Genomic DNA, 18,719 nt, shown 5'->3' with positions numbered 1-18,719 from the left:
TTTTTAGTCATTTTTTAATTTTCTTCATTTGAGTGAAAATAAATTATAATTAATGCATTAACTTTCTATTAATTATTGACTAAAATTAGTTTTGCCTCGAATCAACACATTTCACCCAAATCTTGATGTGTAAATCTGGTCATGTTGCGTGTAGCCCGACACGAATTTGGACCGGCCTAGCATGACACGGCATGACGGCATGTGGACCGTGCCAGGCCTAGCATGATGGTCTAGGTCGTGCTTGGCCAGGGGTTCCAGGCCAACGGCCCACATGCCGGCATGGCCCGTAGCTATATAGGGGGATTTTTTTATAGAAATACCCCAAAACAACTATAAACAACTATATAGGAAGGTATTCATGTATTTTGGTTTTAAAGGGAAGAAAAAATGACACAAATGCCCCCCAACAGCTATATAACAACTAGTTTGGGGGACATTTTGGGTAAAATGATAAATAACTTTACAATGACCAAAATATCCCTCCCAACAACTAAAAAATGACTCATTTCTAGGGTATTTTGGACAATTGAATTATTTTTAATTCCTATAAATAGCCCTACCCTCCACCATTCTCTTCACACCAATTCAACAATTCATCTAAATAGTCCTATCCTCCACCATTTTCAATTCCTACAATGATCAAAGTCAAGAACAATAGGAGAAAATGATAATGTCAATATTTTTTGTATACTCAATAGTTGTATAGCATTTTTTTTAAATTGTTGTAAATTTTGTTTTGATTTTATTTAATTTATTTGACTTTTAAAAACATAATTTTTTATATTCTTTGTATCATGCAAATTTAAATTGATGGAGGGTGATTTGGCCCGACCTCGCAGCACGGGTACACGTGGGCGTGACCTTGCTCAAACAGTGACTCAGCGTGACAACGCAACTGACATAACCACAACTCGGGGGGGAGGGGAAGGGGGGGGTCTCACCGAGTTGAGCTCGGCAACTAGGCGGATAAACTACTGGCCAGAAGCTGTCTTGCTTGCATCTCCTCCCCGGGGTTAAGGCACTTCGGGGTGCCCCGAGGTCGGGGTACCCTGACCTTTCTCGATACTCGAGCTCCTCCCGATGGACTTCGGGCCACTCCCCGACGGGAGTTCACCGAACCACCTCTAGACACCACACCCCGGGGTGAAAACACTTCGGGCCACTCCCCGACGGGAGTTCACCGAACCACCTCTAGACACCACACCCCGGGGTGAAAACACTTCGGGCCAGACAGCTCGGCATAGCTTGCCACAGGCAGCTTGCCGCCCATGAGATAGCCCGGCACAGGGTAACTCACGAAAGGGTAGTTCGGCGTACCGCCAAAAGATCTCTTGCCCGACCACCATACCCGACAAATCTGAGGACAGCAGCCATGTCCCTCGTCAGACATCGTCGCGCCTGCCACCTTTAGAAGGTGCCTTACACCTGACAGGCACATAGCCTGCGACGACGGCCCCACGCATGCCACCTCAACCTTGCCTGTAACGGTTGTGGCAAACTGACAGTGGCGAATATACCTGCCCTGTCAGAAGCCAGGGGGCCTGATGCAACGGAATTTTGTTATAAGTGGCTTATTCTCAAGGAACAAGGTATCTTCGAACCACTTGCGCAATTTGCACTCTTAGCCTTCGTCTTCCCTTTGCTTCTCACACAAAATACTGACTTAATCGTCAGAGCATTCCTGCCAGGCAAACCCCCCGGGGATTCTTCTTCTTCCTCCTCGTTTCAGGTACCTCTCAGGAGCCACGTGAGTGCCAACTAGGAGTGACCGGATCACGCTACATCATTTGACGCCATCTGTGGGAAGCGCTTCGAAAAGCCTTTCTCCAAACTTTCACATCTCTTTACTCTCCAGAAACTCAACACTCATGGCTTCCTCTAGCAACATCGGATGAAGCACGGAGATGGATAACTCCAGGGAACAACCCTAGCTTCCTACTGTCTTCATTGGACAAGAGGTTGGGCGCAGTTCGCGCAGGCTTTCACGTCCCACTTTGTTACTAGTAAGCGGTGCCCGCGAACTGAAGAAAGCCTCCTCAACATAGTGCATAGAGAAGGAGAATCCATCCGGGGCTACGTCAAGCGGTTCAACGATGCTTGCATGTAGATACCGCGCCTGGACCCTGCCGTGTGCCTTGCACCAGCTAAGAAAGGTGTGACGCACAAAGAGTTCAAATGGAAAATGGTCGTCAACCAACCAGCGACCATAACTGACTTTCTTAAGCTCGCGGACAAGTTCATAGCTACCGAAGAGGAGATCAACCAAAAGGGCGAGAGCGCGCCTGAAAAGAGGAAGAGGGAAGGAGAGCCATCCAACCAAGGGGACAGCTGAAAGAAAAAGGATGTAGCTCGGGGGGCAAAGCCAGATCAGTCGTTCCGAGCTCCTACAGCGGACCGAACTGATTACACCTCAGTGAACACGAAGTGGGCTGAAATCCTGATGGCGATCAAGGACGTCCCGTATGTGAAGTGGCCACCCCGTTTGAGGGGAAATCCCAATGAGAGAAATAAGAATCTATATTGTAGCTATTACAAAGATCACGGTCATAGTACTGAAAATTGTAAAAATCTCCGCGACGAGATTGAAGAACTCATCGTCGCGGATATTTAAGGAACTTTGTACAAAACAACAATAATAATAATAAAGCAGATCGGCAAGGGGAGGACGGTAAGGATGCTCTCGAGTCCAGCAGCAGGCTGGCCGAACAGTCACAGAGGCAGCCTCCAGAAGAGAGGCCGGTCCGGGGCACCATCCATGTTATAGTAGGAGGTTCGATCGTCGTGGGTTGCACTTCAGCAGCAGCTCGGACGTCAGTTCGCGAAGCCGCCCAGGAAGAACGGAATCCTCCGAAGCGGCCGAGGACAGAAGAGTCAATTTTCTTCACAGAAGATGACGTGCAAGGGGTCCACTACCCCCACGATGACGCACTGGTGATAAAGCTAAGGATCAACGACTTCGAGGTCAAGCGCGTACTCGTTGACTCGGGCAGCTCGGCAGATATCCTCTTCAAAGCTGCGTTCGACCAGCTTTAGTTGCAGAAAAGCGACTTGAAACCTGCGAACACTCCTTTGGTGGGCTTTAGCGGAGAAGAAGTCCGGCCCCTTCGGAAAATAACAGTACCTGTGGAAGCTGGCACATGGCCCTGCGTAGTCAGACTCAACCACGACTTCCTGGTGGTCGCGACCCCCTCCCCATACAATGCCATAATAGGTCAGCCGATCACCCATATCCTACGGGCAGTGGTCTCCACTTACCATTTGGTAATGAAGTTCCCTACAGACTTCGGTGTGGGGGGAGGGCGGGGCGACCAACTCGAGTCCCGCAAGTGCTATGTCGCCACCCTGAAGGGAAAGACCAAGGTGGTCGACGACCTCGAACTGGAGCGGCCTACGGAGCAAGGCGAAGAACGAGTCGCGCCCACGGAAGAAACAGTTGCAGTTCCAACCTTAGCAGCAGACCCAGCTCGGACGCTTCAGATCGACGTTTCCGTCCAGGAACCTCTACGATCCGAACTGGTAAGTTTCTTACTTCAAAATTTGGATATTTTTGCATGGTCCGCGACAGAGATGCCCGGTATAGACCCCGACCTTATAACTCACAAGCTGAATACTGATCCTGTAGTTAGGCCCGTTAGACAGAAGAAACGCAACCTAGCCCCGGAGCGGTGGAAAGCGGACGACGAGGAGGTCGAGAAGCTCCTCGCAGCTGACTTCATGAGAGAAATCCATTACCCGAGCTGGGTAACCAACCCCGTCCTGGTAAGAAAGCCAACGGCAAGTGGCGCATGTGCGTCGACTACACCGACCTAAACCGGGCTTGCCCAAAAGACTGCTTCCCACTCCCCCGAATTGACCGCTTGGCGGACGCGACCTCGGGGCATGAGTTGCTAAGTTTCTTGGATGCCTATTCGTGGTATAACCAAATCAAGATGGACCCGGCGGACGAAGAAAAGACTACCTTCATCACGGGGTTCGGTCTATACTGTTACAAGGTTATGCCCTTCGGGTTGAAAAACGCAGGGGCAATCTTTCAAAGGCTTGTAAATAAGTTATTTGCACCATTAATTGGCAGTAAAGTAGAATGCTATGTAGACGACATGGTTGTCAAAACTCAATTCTCACATGAATTAATACAAGATTTGCATTTTGTTTTTTGAAATTTTGCGTAAGTTTAATATGAGACTGAACCCAAACAAGTGTGTATTCGGTGTGACCTTGGGCAAGTTCGTAGGATACATCATTAACCGGTGCGACATTGAGGCCAACTTGGATAAGATTAAGGCAATTTTGATATGAAACCACCCCGGAAGTTGAAGGAGGTTCAGAGGTTGAATGGCCGCATAGCCGCCCTGAGCCGTTTCATGTCCAAGTCGGTGGACCGCTGTCTGCCGTTCTTTAAGGCAATTAAGAGAAAAGGGTTTGAATGGACCCAAGACTGCCAGCTCGCGTTTGACGAGCTCAAGAAATACCTCGCTAGTGTGCCGATCTTAACCCGGCCCGAGGAGGGCGATGTCTTAGAACTGTACCTCTCGGCGAGCGACGAAGTGGTCTGTTCGGTACTAATAATGGAAGTAGATCGGGTCCAACGACCCATCTATTATGTTAGTAAAGTATTGTAGGGAGCAGAGACGAGATACACGGAGATAGAAAAGCTAGCATACGCACTGGTAGTTGCAGCTCGGAAGCTCCGCCTGTACTTCCAAGCTCATACTGTTATCGTCCTCACCGACAAACCTCTAAGGCAAGTCTTACTTAAGCCCGAGGTCTGGTCGGTTGACGAAGTGGGCCGTTGAGCTCAGCGAGTACGACCTCCAGTACAAGCCGCGAACTGCCATTAAAGCTCAAGCCTTAGAAGATTTCATCGCCGAGTGCACATTCAGCTCTGAAGTTCCCAGGCCGGTTGAGCACGAGGTCCCCAGTTCGGGTGAGCCCGAAGCTCCTAGGCCAGTTCAGTCCGAACCCCGTGAGGTAGTAGCCAGTGTGGCATCTCTCCTAGCTAGGCCAAGCGCAATCTGGGATGAGGAGCCCTGGATCCTTCATGTAGATGGCTCCTCGAACCAACAGGGCAACGGAGCCGGAATAGTTATGCACGGCCCAAGTGGCACGAAACTGGAGTACGCGCTACGCTTCGAGTTCGCGGCATCTAACCATGAAGCAGAGTACGAGGCGTTGATAGCTGGACTAGCCTTAGCCAAAGAAGTAAAAGCCAAGCACATCATTATCTGCAGCGACTCCCAGCTCGTGGTCAACCAGGTCACTAGTGAGTACGAAGCTCATAAGCCGACCATGGTCGCCTACTTGGCCAAAGTCAGAGAGGCCCTGCTCAACTTCCAGTCACACTTCATCAGACAAATCCCTAGGTCGAAGAACGCTGAGGCCGACGCCTTGTCCAGGTTAGCCAGCACCAGCGACATCACCATGAGAACCATGTACATAGAGGACCTTCCTCGGCCTAGCATTCTCGGGGGGGCAGAGGAGGTCTCTCCCATCGTTCAAGCAGAGCCAAGCTGGATTGACCTGCTCGCGAGGTTCTTGCTACACGGGACCCTCCCTGCAGATCGCAATGCAGCCAGAAGGGTGCAGCGCTAGGCAGCCAAATACGTCATGATAGACGAACGGCTATACCGGAGATCCTACATGCTCCCCTACCTGCGTTGCTTGCGACCTACCGAAGTCGAGCTCGTACTCCGTGACACTCATGAGGGTCTGTGCGGCGGACACTTGGGGAGTAGGGCCCTCGCCCAAAAGGCACTTCGACAAGGGTATTATTGGCCAACAATGAAGGCAGATGCCATTGAACTCGTCAGAAAATGTGACAAATGCTAGAGACATGCCAATATTCACCACTAACCCGTTGTTGACCTCAAGTATCTCACCAGCCCGTGGTCCTTTGCACAGTGGGGCATCGATCTACTCGGGCCATTCCCGCCAGCAGCGGGTGGAAGGAAGTTCTTAGTAGTAGCAATGGACTAATTTACCAAGTGGGTAGAAGCCGAACCCCTCGTAATGATCACAGCCCGAAATGTTCAAAACTTCTTTTGGAAGAACATCGTGTGCCGCTTCGGATTACCTCGGGTATTGATTTCTGACAATGGCAAGCAGTTCGAGGACATCAAATTTCAAGACTGGTGCCAAGACATGGGAATCCGACAGAATTTTACTTCAGTCGCACACCTTCAAGCAAACGGTTAGGCAGGAGTCACGAATAGAGCCATCCTCCGCGGATTAAAGGCACGATTGGACCGAGCTAAAGGATTGTGGGCAGATGAACTACCCAGTGTTCTATGGGCATACCGGACCACGGAGAAGACTGCCGCGGGAGAAACACCCTTCAATCTCACGTACGGCACCGAAGCAGTGATCTCCGGAGAGATCGAAGTACCTACGCTGCGACTAGAAGCATACAGTGATCAGACAAACGAAGATGATCTACGTACCAACCTCGATCTACTCAACGAAGTAAGGGACCTCGCGTACATCAGGACCGTAGCCTACCTGCAGAGAGTAGCTCGGTACTATAATGCCAGGGTCAAGAGGCGGAACCTCCGCGTTGGCAACCTGGTCCTTCGTAAAGTTATGGTACCTGAGCCCGGCGCTGGCAAGCTCGGGTCCAACTGGGAAGGTTCCTACCGAGTGAAGCGAGTACTCGAGGAAGGAACGTACGAGCTCGAGACCCTCGAAGGGAAACAAGTACCTCGGGCATGGAATATTGTCAACCTAAGACAATACTATCTGTAAGAATTGAGTAGGGCACGAGCCACTCCCAAAGCCTAAGGGCCAGAATACCGAGCTAATATGACCTCGGCACAACAGGACCCAGTCGCCTCTGTGGCATGGGCAGACTCCGAGAATGGGCCACGAGACACTCCTCCAGCCTAAGGGCTGAAACGCCGAGCTAATGAAGAAACCTCGGTAGCATACAAAACTAAGTTGCCCCATCAGTATGAACTAAGTACTTGCAACGCTTGAGGTGCAGGCGGCCTGGGCATGAACCTTACAACAAATAGCCCGCCCTGGCATGCAAAGGGTTGGACCTGTTAAGGATAACAGACGGCAACCTACCTCGGGTGCAGACAGGTCGGGCATGCGCCCTACTATGTCCCTCACCCCGGCGTACACAAGGCTACCCCTATTAAACAGTTCAGGGCCATGATGGCCGTTAAGGAACACCCACTTCGAAAGTTCAACTTGATAGGTTAACAACTTGGGGTGAGATAACCATTTCGACAAAAATAAATTGCACAAACTTTTGACAAAAAGAAAAACTCGCTTCATTGCAGAAGATTCATTACATGAATTCCATTAAGAACGTCTTGATTACAAGAAAGAAAAAGGGAGAAGATTAAGTTTACAAATACAGGGAGCAAACTACTTTGGAAGCTCGCTGCCTTTGTTAGGGACCTCCATGGGGGTAGTAACTGGGCCAGCATCCTCTGCTTCATCTTTGGCGCCCTCATCTTCAGAATCTGGATCATCTTTTGACTGACGCACGATGTCGTCAGTGATTCATGAAGTGGTGATGGTGCTCGTATCCAGGTCGGGGTAGAGGTGCCTGATTAGCCACCGACTGAGCTTGAAGCCCTTGCGGTAGGCCTCGGTCATCACGTCGTCAAACCTTGAAGATTTGACAAAGTCAATGACGGCCTGAGTCTTGGCCTCCTTGAGAGCACCCTCGAAGATCGCGGCCTTCTCTCTTATATCTTCTTGGAGGTACTCCACCTCGTGCTCCAGCTTCCCCTTTGCCTCCTTGAGGCCTTGCATCTCGAGCTTCAGGGCATCCCTCTCAGCCTTGAGGCTGTTCACCTCAAGCCCTAAAGCCTCTTGACCGACCTTAAGCCTGTTTACCTCGGCCCTCAGCTTATCTTTGTCTCAGGCCAGCTCCCCCTTCTCTGCCATTAACACCTCGATGAAGCTCTTTTGAGCCAAGGTGTCACTCTCCAGGCGGTGGACCTAACAGCGAGCTGCCCTCAACTCAATATGGGCTGTGCGGGATGACTTCTCAGCCTCCAAAGCCCACCTCAGGTGCCGATCTGATTGAAGGGTCAAGGCGCGAATGGCGGTGTTCACCTGCAAAAGGGAAACCAATCAAGAGGGAAACCAAAAAAAAAAAAAAGGAAGAGAAGAGACCAAGCTGACCAGGAGTAAGATCACCCCACTCGCTGACCTCCCCCGGGTATGCAGCCAGCTTGCTCTTCTCCAGGCTGCACTAGGGGTTCAGGACGGTTTCACTCCCCTGACCCTCCGAGCTAGACGTCGTCATCTCTACATCGTGAGTGGAACTCTCAGAGGCCTCGGCGGTAGCTTCGGCAGGATGAGCCCCGGCAGCAGCCCCTGCAGCACTAGCCTCGGCAACGCTCTCAACAGTAGGTTCAGTGGGCTTGGCAGCAGGTTTGGTGGGCCTAACGGCAGGTTCCGCTACCACCTCGGGCCCCTGAGGCACAACCCCTCCTTCCAAGTCGATGACAGGCTCCGCTACCACCTCGGGCCCCGGAGCTGAATTCTGCGGAGGTTGAGTCTTGGCTGAGGCTTGGGGAGACTCAACGTGTGCCTTCTTGGCTACGCGCTTCTTCCTCTTCATCTGGCGGAAGAGTCTTTGGTTGTCAATCTTCTCTGCCTCCATGGGACCTGCAGTGAAGTTCAACATTAGCAATCCCGAAACAAACATACATACAAAAGGCCGAAGTAAAGCAAAACCTACCCAAGCTCAAGCCGGCCTAGACAAGCTTCTCATCGGATGTGAAGTCTTTATAATTTAACCCGAGCTGAGCCAGCGTCTGGAGTGCCTTCTTGGTCTTACCATCAAAGATGACACCGGGGTCTTGAACAGCCACCCTCCAGTCAGTAGGGAAGGGCCATCCCGTGCTCCTCCGAACTACAAAGTAGTCCCGCTTCCATGCCGGGACTTTACTTGGGAGTTTGTGCATAAGCTTGAACCCCAGGCGGGGAGATAGGTAGTAAGACCGTCTGTGCCCTGGGAGAGTGCCCGAAGCACTCTTCTTTATGGCCAAAATGGTGCTAAGGATGTCCAGGTCAATAAGAAGGGAACGGTCGAAGCAAAGAGAAATGGTCCCAGCAATATTCCGTATGGAATTTGGATGAAGTTGGTCCAAGGTTATGTTGAAGTGCACCAGCACCTCAGAAATTAAGCGGTGGAGAGGAAGTCGGAGACCGGCTACTAATTGTTCCCTGAAGACCACGATCTCATCAGGACCGTGCTCCCATGGGAAACTACCGGTAGGAAGACTGTAAGAGTACTCCCCAGGAAGATGGAACTTCTGTATGAGGTCCTGGAGTCTCTCCATAGTCATGGTGGAAGGGCCGAACTGATCTGGCACCCGACCTCGGTGGGAAGTGGATGCCAAATGACCCGAAGCCACCCGTGCATCGGATGGCTGGGAGGTAGAAGGGACACCCCGAGCCGAGGTACCCACCTCGGGCTCGTTGATGAGGCTGTCTACGCTAGACGACATAGCAGACTTAAGGGAAAGAAACAAACTAGAAGGGAAAAGGGAGCTCGAGAGGACTCACCAAAGGAACGCAACCGAACTGGAAGACCCGAGCTAAGAGACCTTTGGCGCGAGCTCAAACGCTAACGACGAAAGCTTTGTGGCGAAGAAAATGGCCAAGGGTCCCCCTATTTATAGCCACAGCTGCGGGATCATCGAGGCGAAAACGGTTTAGCGCGTTTTTGACGTCCTCGAAGTCCAAGTCGCATGAAGTCCGTGCGTGATCTGGACGCGACTCGAGTCTTTTATCGATCGAACCGGGCACTAGACTGGTCTAGTTGGACGGAGCGCGCAACAAAGCGGCATAAATACCGATGCCAAATCCACCCGGCGCGTCATGACCTCCCCGCACTGGGTCATCACCGCCAGCGCAGGGAGTGGGGGGCAATTGATGGAGGGTGATTTGGCCCAACCTCGCAGCACAGGTACACGTGGGCGTGACCTTGCTCAAACAGTGACTCAGCGTGACAACGCAACTGACATAACCACAACTCGGGGGGGGGGGGGGGGTCTCACCGAGTTGAGCTCGGCAACTGGGCGGATAAACTACTCGCCAGAAGCCGTCTTGCCTGCATCTCCTCTCTGGGGTTAAAGCACTCCAGGGTGCCCCGAGGTCGGGGTGCCCTGACCTTTCTCGATACCCGAGCTCCTCCTGATGGACTTCGGGCCACTCCCCGACGGGAGCTCACCGACCCACCTCTAGACACCCCGGGGTGAAAACACTTCGGGCCAGACAGCTCGGCATAGCTTGCCACAGGCAGCTCGCTGCCCGTGAGATAGCCCGACACAGGGTAACTCGCGAAAGGGTAGTTCGGCGTACCGCCAAAAGATCTCCTGCCCGACCACCGTACCCGACAAATCTGAGGACAACAGCCATGTCCCTCGTTAGACATCATCGCACCTGCCACCTTTAAAAGGTGCCTTACACCTGATAAGCACGTACCTTGCGACGACGGCCCCGCACGTGCCACCTCAGCCTTGCGTGTAACGGCTGTGGCAGACTGACAGCGGCGGATATACCTGCCCTATCATTAGCCAGAGGGCATGATGCAACAGAATTCTGTTATAAGGGGCTTATTCTCAAGGAACAAGGTATCTTCGAACCACTTGCGCAATATGCACTCTTAGCCTTCGTCTTCCCTTTGCTTCTCACATAGAATACTGACTTAATCGTCGGAGCGTTCCCGCCGGGCAAACCCCCTGGGGATTCTTCTTCTTCCTCCTCGTTTCAGGTACCTCTCAGGAGCCACGTGAGTGCCAGCTAGGAGTGACCGGATCGCGCTACATCATAAATGAAATAAAATTCCTATTTTTATTCCAATTTGTTATTCACTTTAGTCTTTGTTTCTTTGACTTCTTAGTCGGTTAAATATTTGTTTCATTTCTTTGTTAGCTCTCCTATTTTTTTCAAATAGTTCCCAAAGGAAAGTTAAATATTTTAGTTTTACTTAGCAAAGAAATAAAAAAATAAAAAATGACAAGAAAACAAAAAAAAGCAAAAAAACAAAAAAGCGAAAAAAAAACCAATATGGCCTAGCTTGGCACAGCCCAGGCCTGCACGGGCTTGGGCCATGGGTTGTGCCAGGCCGACCACCCAAATTATCCCTAGGGAGGGCGACACAGCCCAGGATGGCCTGCGAGCCGCAGGCCTGGCACGACCCATTTTAGACCTCTACCCAAATCGGTATAATTCAAATAAACCCAACCCGAGTATGGAACAGTTCAACCCGGTCTAAATCTGAATAGACCCGATCACCTCGGTTCAGTTTATTTGGTTCGACCACCCCAGCCCGAACCCAACCAGATCCAGATTTGTGTCAACCCCGAACTCGAAATGGACCTGACCTAGTCCGATCCGAGATCTGACCCGATTTCTTTGGCCCTCAGTTCGGTCCAACCATCCCAACCCGTATCCACATAACTTGGTCCGAATCTACACCGACTTGGATTGATTCCATTGACCTGCTTCGGACTAGTTGGTTCGGTCCCTAACCCGTGCACAACCTGACAAGGGTCGATTCAAGTCAATCCGCCACTGACTGAACCGGTTTGGTCCAGTCCAACCAGACTGATCCGAATCTAAATGGTTCAACCACTCTTGATGTGATTAGCTCGAAGACAATCCAAATAGATAATTCAAATTGTTGGTCTGACCGGTTTGAACCAAGTAATTCGATCAAACCCAAAACCCAAACATAATTAAATGGCTTCGCCACTTGTGTAAAAATAATATACATGCAATATAATTTGAACCTTCACTACTTATATAAATAACAATTACTATTAGCACCAAGCTATAACTAATGAGAACAAATTTTTTATTTTAAGTACATAAATATAAAATTAATGGATTTGAGCGGATGATTTGGGTTGAACTTCAAACCCAATCCAACCAGCCCGCAATTGCCACCGCTAACATGAAATTCAAACCAACTTTATGAAACGTTTTTTTTTTGTTTTTTTTTTGAATAAGCTCTCAATGTTACTCCATATACCAACGCACACTTGTTAGGCTGTATGCAATTTACAGCATGCAGCGCTTAATTTACAACTTGTTTGTAATGAATAAGTGTCTATGTTCCAAGGATTTAAACTGTTTTGGGTTTAAAAAATAAAAATTTTAATAAATAATTAAAATAAAAAATAGCAAAAAATCATTGTCAATAGATTACTAACCAAATTAATGATTTTTGGCCTAAGAACAGTTTTAGGATAAAATGAAACAGGTTCCATGGCAACAGGTCCGACCCGGTTTTCAAAACCATGATTATACCAGCTCGCTTCTATTCGGCAACCTACCTTTATTTAATTAATGTTGATCACAGTTATCTGGGTCTTGGAAGGAGTATATTGAGTATGGTTCCAATTTTGACATTTTTTGAGTAAATTACAAAAACCCCTCTGTATTTTGTTTTGCGACAAAAACCTTCCTTATACTATGACCTTGAGACAAAGACCCTCTTTCATTAATTTTTCATTGAAATCCGTTGTTACAATATTTTTTAATCCTTGTATTACCTTTATAATAACTATTTTAACAATAAGAAGAAAAATACTGTTCATCTTCTCCGACCTCACAATACACAAAGAGTAACGATGGTAAATCCCTTCAGATTCCTTCACACATCTCTCTTCTTTCCCTTCCCCTTTCTCCCCTCCCCTTTCTTCGTGTCATTTGGAAAGAATAATCTGACGATGTCAAAATGGGTTCCCGTGTGGAACCATTTTGACCAGCTTTGTGATCGGTGGTAATCCCTCTCTCTCTCCCTCTCTCTCTCTCTCTAAATGGGCTCCCATGTGGAACCTAGAAGGAATACTCTACATCAATACAAAATTACAGCCAGAGCGATTGCGTGGTTGTAGGCCTTGAATCCCGTTCTGTACTCCAACTTTGGGATCTCCTCTCACGTATCCCCGGAATCTCTAGAACCTTCAAAAAAATTCAGCTTGGATATCTCAGGGCCTAGGGTTTTGTTCTATGCTGATCCTTCCGTGGACCTGTTGCTGAAATCCGGTGCAAGTCACCAAATTGAATTTAAGAGTATCGACGCAAGCTTCATTTACAGTGGTGACGGGAGATTTTTGGCAGTGCCAGATTCTCGAGCAGCAATTTTCAAGGATCGGAGTCTTGGATTGACCGAGAAGAGCCAACTGATCGATCAAAAAGCTTCAGCCTATAAATCTAAAATGGGCTTGTTTAGACCGACAGCCAGAGGGAGAATTGAAATTTCACATCGTCAGATTATTCTTCCCAAATGATACGAGAAAGGGGGAAGGGGAAGAAAGAGAGATCGGGAGAGAGAGAAATATGAAAGAATCTGAGGTGCTGTTCGTGTATAAGGGGTCTTTGTTACAGACCCCATAATACGGGGGGCTCTTTGTAATTTACCTTTTTTCTCACAAGTGTATGAGACAATCGGGAGACAGTCTATTACATTTTTGACTGGGGGTATAGTTATAATATTAAAAAAAAAAAATTTTGTTGTTCAATTTTTTTGACTCTATAAAATAAAAAAAAAAACCAATTATACATCCAACCTAATATTGATTGAATATCTGAGCACTCAGATACTCTCGTGAGTTTGTATACAAAGTATCTTCTGCGAACTTATGTTTCCGCTCTTCTCAGCCCAAGATTTTATTTGGAGTTTTGTATATCAAATACAAAACGGTGGTGACCGAATGATTCCAGTTTGAGGAATGGGATCCATTAGTGAATTAGTTTTACCGATCAATACATCAATTGATAGTCCCGTTTGGTTTGCGGGAATAGGGGTCTAGAATCTAGGGCTGTTCATAAGAAGGTTCAATTCGATTAAACCGATCTAATCCGAGTTAGTCGAGTTTTCATTAGTATCGGTCGATTTTAGGTTGGGCAAAATCATAAATCGATATATCGGGTCGGTTTCGGTTTTCTTATGTAAAAATTGAAACCGATTCGGACCAAACCGAACCAATTAGTTTTCTAGTTCGGTAGTTCCTAGTTTCTTACTTACTATTCTTCTACTAGAACTAGAACAGCCATATCTTCTAATTTCTCTAGTCTTTTATACTAAATAGGCAACCCATTAGTCAATTACAATTAGAATTAGGTGTCCTCCTAGTTCTACGCTTCTCTATCATTTTTGTATAGGAGCAAAACCGAAACCGACTCAAATCAATCCAACCCGACTCAAACCGATCAGGTCAGTTTTGCCTACCAGTGGGTCAGTTTCGATTTCCACCTCATGTAACCCGACCAAGTCGGGTCGGTTGGGAAAACCCTTATAAACTGACCCAACCCGACCCGTGAACAGCCCTACTGGAATTAGAATTGGAATAAGCTATTTCGATTCCAACTGTTTGGTTGGCTGGAATCAGAATCTTATTCCCATTTCTACTGGAATAGCATTTTATCATTTGAGGGAATGATCATTTTCTGTCTCTTTTTTGGGAATAAAATCCTATTTCTGCTAATTTCAATTCCTATTTCCATTTCTGTCTAAACCAAACTGACAATGGGAATGGACTATTCCAATTTTAATTTCAGAGGATTTTGATTCTAATTCTGACTGTAAACCAAACAGACTCTTAGGGGTATGAACCCAATATCCTAATTACTGTCTCTTTTTAAGGAATAAAATTCTATTTCTGCTAATTTCAATTCCTATTTCCATTCTTGTCTAAACCAAACTGACAATGGGAATAGACTATTCCAATTTTAATTTCAGAGGATTTTAATTCCAATTCTGACTGTAAATCAAACAGACTCTTAGGGGTATGAACCCAATATCCTAATTATCAAATGAAGGCATCAATATAACCAAAGAATAAGAAATCAGGTTGATCTCATACAACAAACAAGAAAAAATGGGAAAATCTATGATGGAAGAAAGATATGGTATGAAAAAAAAAATTGACCAATCAAAACCCACCCATGAATTTTGATAAATAACACTAATTTCGTACCACTTTCTTGATTCCAGTTAATTGGCCAAATATTTTTCAGATATCATATCTTTTAATTTCCAACTCATAATCGAAAATCTACTTTACAGTCTGTATAGCTCACCTTTTTCCTTTTACCAAGAAAACATTATTTTTGATTGGATGTCTCAGCATCCAATCGAGCACTATCAGGTACTGAGAGTTGGTGAGATAAATCATCCCGGACGGTTAACAATTTTCGGCAACTGTTAATCGCAATCTAACTTGGGTACATAATGTATGGTACAATACCCTCCTCTACCATGTATTAATTCCACTACAATTCTTAATACGAAAGGAGAGAGGTTATCCTGCATAAAACAAGATGCACGGATTTATCAACATCAAAACAAAAAGTAACCAATAAGATTTTGCAGTATTAAAGACGGAAAAGAATTTATTGAATTAATGATGTTTGTATTGGGGAGATTTACTCCCTGGTCGTGTAAAAACGTAAATTTATACATTGGAGTGTACGAAAGTAAATTTATATATCAATGTTAATGTTCTTTCCCTGCAGCTTTGAGCACAATCTTCTCCCGCTGGCTGTAAAACTGGAGAAAGCTTCCATTTTCTTATTCAGCTTTTGAATGTGTTCTCTTCCCACTTGCTTGATATCATCGTGGTTCAAACCTCTGATTTGGCGATGTTGTAGCTAGGCACAGAATGCTAACTGAACTGCAGATCCATTTTTCTTGATTGGCCTCTTTAATGTGAGGTTCTTGCATTTCCCTCTTTTCATTAGCTAGCCACTCAAACGAGAGGTAAGGTGGAGAAATTGATCTTCTTTGCAAGGAATTGTAAGACCACCCATTGGATGGTGGAATCCAAACTCTTCCTCTGCCTGGCCTAACAAATCTTGGAAGGAAGGGTGGCTCAAGTAGGATATTGGAACAACGAACCTCTTCTTTTGGGTCTGCAGGTCACCAACGTAGACTGCAACATGACCCTTTGGAACATTAGCGGTTGATGTAGAAGGCAAAAGAGAACGTCGGAGAAGGGCTTTTGCATGAACTATCCCAGGCAATCGGATACCCATCTCTTCTGAAAAGTACAGAGGTGAAGGCTAGACTATGGAAAGATGGTTGTACTTTTCTTTCAGAATGTGGGTAGAGATATATAGAGAGAGGGAGCTGTAAATAGATAGTATGTGGCCCGACATCACTCATCAAATGAACAAGTGGTTAGAGGGTCTTGTCTTTTAACTACTTGTCAAAGATTTTTGGATAGAGCAAACATATTGTATCTACAAATTAAATTTTCATCAGCACATCACAATGGACTGCAAATCCCACTAGAGATAAGGATTTGAGTAAACAATGAGATAAGGAGTGGCTGGCAATTGGGTCTGTTGTCTGTTGACTTGTTGAGGGAGGGACTCGCATATATCGTCAAGGATGATCACATGGCCTTGTTGGAGATCCGTCTTATCAATAACTGCAAGGGTTTCTCTACTGTCGAGATGTCTTTCACACCGACCCATTACCCATTGTACAGGGAGGGGCATGCACCAACACCGGCCAAGTGGTGACTAACTAGCTAGCTATAAGCATACACTTGACCCAGTCAGCAACTCACACGTTACGTACAGATTACAACAAAACTTGTAAAGGCCAGAATGGGTGCATGATAGATACCAGGCAGAGGCAGTAGGGCCCAGAATTAATTTCCAGTCATGTATTTGTTGCAACTCACAATCAAGGGGCGCCTGCTTATTAATTAATTCCTTCCTCAAGGTCAAGGTCAAGTTGGGTTGTGTAGACAAGACACTAGGGCTGTTTCCCAAGTGATTGGGCATTGTGATCTATTTTCGTCCTCTCACTCTACACTTCTACAGACATGATCGGGCATTCCTTAATGTCCCTATCTAGACCTAATTAACTAAAATATAAGGACAATGGATCTGGAGGCAAAGCCATGTGAACCTTCATGACTTATGTCCCTACTCAAGGCTCAACCAATTCATCTGGAGGCAAAACCATATATATATATATATATGCAATACAGGTTTGATATACCATCTCACCTTCCAATTCCTCACAAATTGCAACCTAGCTATTAGCTCTATTCTTAAAAGTTTGTTCTTGGATCTGCAAACTCTTTCTGACTTCACCGTACGTACGTAGAAGCCATGGGTATCCGTTTGCCTACTGCTTTGTCTCATGCTAAGATGATTCTTCGACCTTCTTTCCTCCTGACTCTAAACCAATCTAGTTCATCAGCAACCTTGGATGTCCCAAAAGGCCACTTGGCCGTTTATGTGGGAGAGACTCAGAGTCAGAAGAAGCGATTTGTGGTTCCGAAGAGGAGTTCGGATTCGATCATCCAATGGGTGCTCTCACCATCCCCTGCAAAGAAGATGACTTTCTTGATCTCACATCTTGTTTGTCTAGTTTATGATTAGAAAATGATGACATTTTGTAAAGCGATTAATGATCAAGTGTAAATAGCTTTTTGTAGAAGAGTTGAGGATGAGGGAAAACAAGTTCCTGAAAATTATACAATAGATTTCTTTTTTTTTTTATCCATATCTTTTTGAGTTTTAAATTAATCATTTTTGTTCGAACTTTTTTCATTGACATAATAATAGCTTTTTTTATTCCCTCAAGCTAAACCTTTGGTTGGGTACCAAAAAGATCGTATAAGCGGCACCTAAAATCTGAAAACCAAAACGGGTACTCATTCAACTTCATGCGGGTGTGATTTATGAAAGTTTTTCAATTACCATACCTTTTCGGTATCGTAGAAATTGCTCAAAAAAATAAAAATAAAAGAAAGTACACAAACAACACAACAGCAGCTTACAAATTGGCTCAGTTGGGAAGAATACAAATACAAATACAAATATGTAGAGTGCAAAATCTTACATTTTGTATTATTTTGTATGTATTTGTATTGTACATATTTGTATTTATACTCCTTCCAAACTGAGTCTAAGACTGCGTTTGGAAACAATGTAAAGAAATCCTGATTCAAGGTAAATTTGCACTTTGGTTCACTTTTGCCTGTGTTTGGCAACATTACATTTATACATTGACAAATGATAAACCAATGCATATTTACATTGATAATAAAATGTAAAAGTACATTAATAAAAAAGAAGTAAATTTGCATTCAAATGGGTGTTTGATTAAAAAAGCATATGCTTTATTAAAATTCATGTTTGCATTCATTACAGCTAAAAATCTATTTGGTAAGAAGATAAATTTACTAGTGTAAAATTAACCCAACTTTACAATTTATATGAACCATTTTACACTCTACATCTTTACATTCACATTTATTTACATTGTTTCCAAACACAGCCTAAGGTTCTGTCAAATAAGCACAAACTCTAATTATTAGCACACAGGCATGGATTAGTGCCATAATTTCATGGCTCCACATTACATCTAATGTAGTTTATTCAAATTCGGCCTGGATTCATATTACAATCATCAATTTCTTTTGGTCCTTTTTCATCCCATGAGTTATTCAAATTCAGCTTGAATTCATATATATATATAGAGAGAGATAGTTATATAGAAATTCTACAGCTTTTAAAAAAATGTTTGTAGCACTAAATACCACAAAAGCACTGTGAAGCTGTAAATCATGCGCGCTTGGAGCTGTAAAGGTACTGTACTAATAACACAAAAGGCTGTAAAAAGGTACGCTCTATACTACTGCAGACTTATCAGCTGGCTGTATACAAATTTATGAGCCCAGGTCTACTACCAACAAGACACTATGAACACAGCTTTATGG

At 45.8% G+C, this 18,719-nt stretch overlaps 1 protein-coding gene and 1 pseudogene across 1 annotated transcript; one reads left to right on the top strand and one right to left on the bottom strand.

The window, feature by feature from the left end:
• Positions 1-15,156: 15,156 nt before the first annotated feature.
• Positions 15,157-16,154, bottom strand: LOC104591067 (auxin-induced protein 15A-like). Its single transcript, XM_010249862.3, has one exon. The coding sequence runs from the start codon at positions 16,009-16,011 to the stop codon at positions 15,718-15,720; it is 294 nt and encodes a 97-aa protein (XP_010248164.1). The 5' UTR covers positions 16,012-16,154; the 3' UTR covers positions 15,157-15,717.
• Positions 16,155-16,909: 755 nt separating this feature from the next.
• On the top strand, positions 16,910-17,715 carry LOC148791322 (indole-3-acetic acid-induced protein ARG7 pseudogene; annotated as a pseudogene).
• The last annotated feature ends 1,004 nt before the right edge of the window (positions 17,716-18,719 follow it).

The sequence above is a fragment of the Nelumbo nucifera genome, chromosome 5 (assembly GCF_055504915.1).
Source record: "Nelumbo nucifera cultivar China Antique chromosome 5, China Antique-T2T, whole genome shotgun sequence".
NCBI lineage: Eukaryota > Viridiplantae > Streptophyta > Magnoliopsida > Proteales > Nelumbonaceae > Nelumbo > Nelumbo nucifera.
The sequence above is the reverse complement of the archived record's forward strand: the minus strand, read 5'-3'. Positions and strand labels throughout refer to the sequence as shown.

Coding starts and splice junctions, on each gene's coding strand:
- LOC104591067 (XM_010249862.3), bottom strand. CDS start 16,011: ATGGGTATCCGATTGCCTGGGATAGTTCATGCAAAAGCCCTTCTCCGA.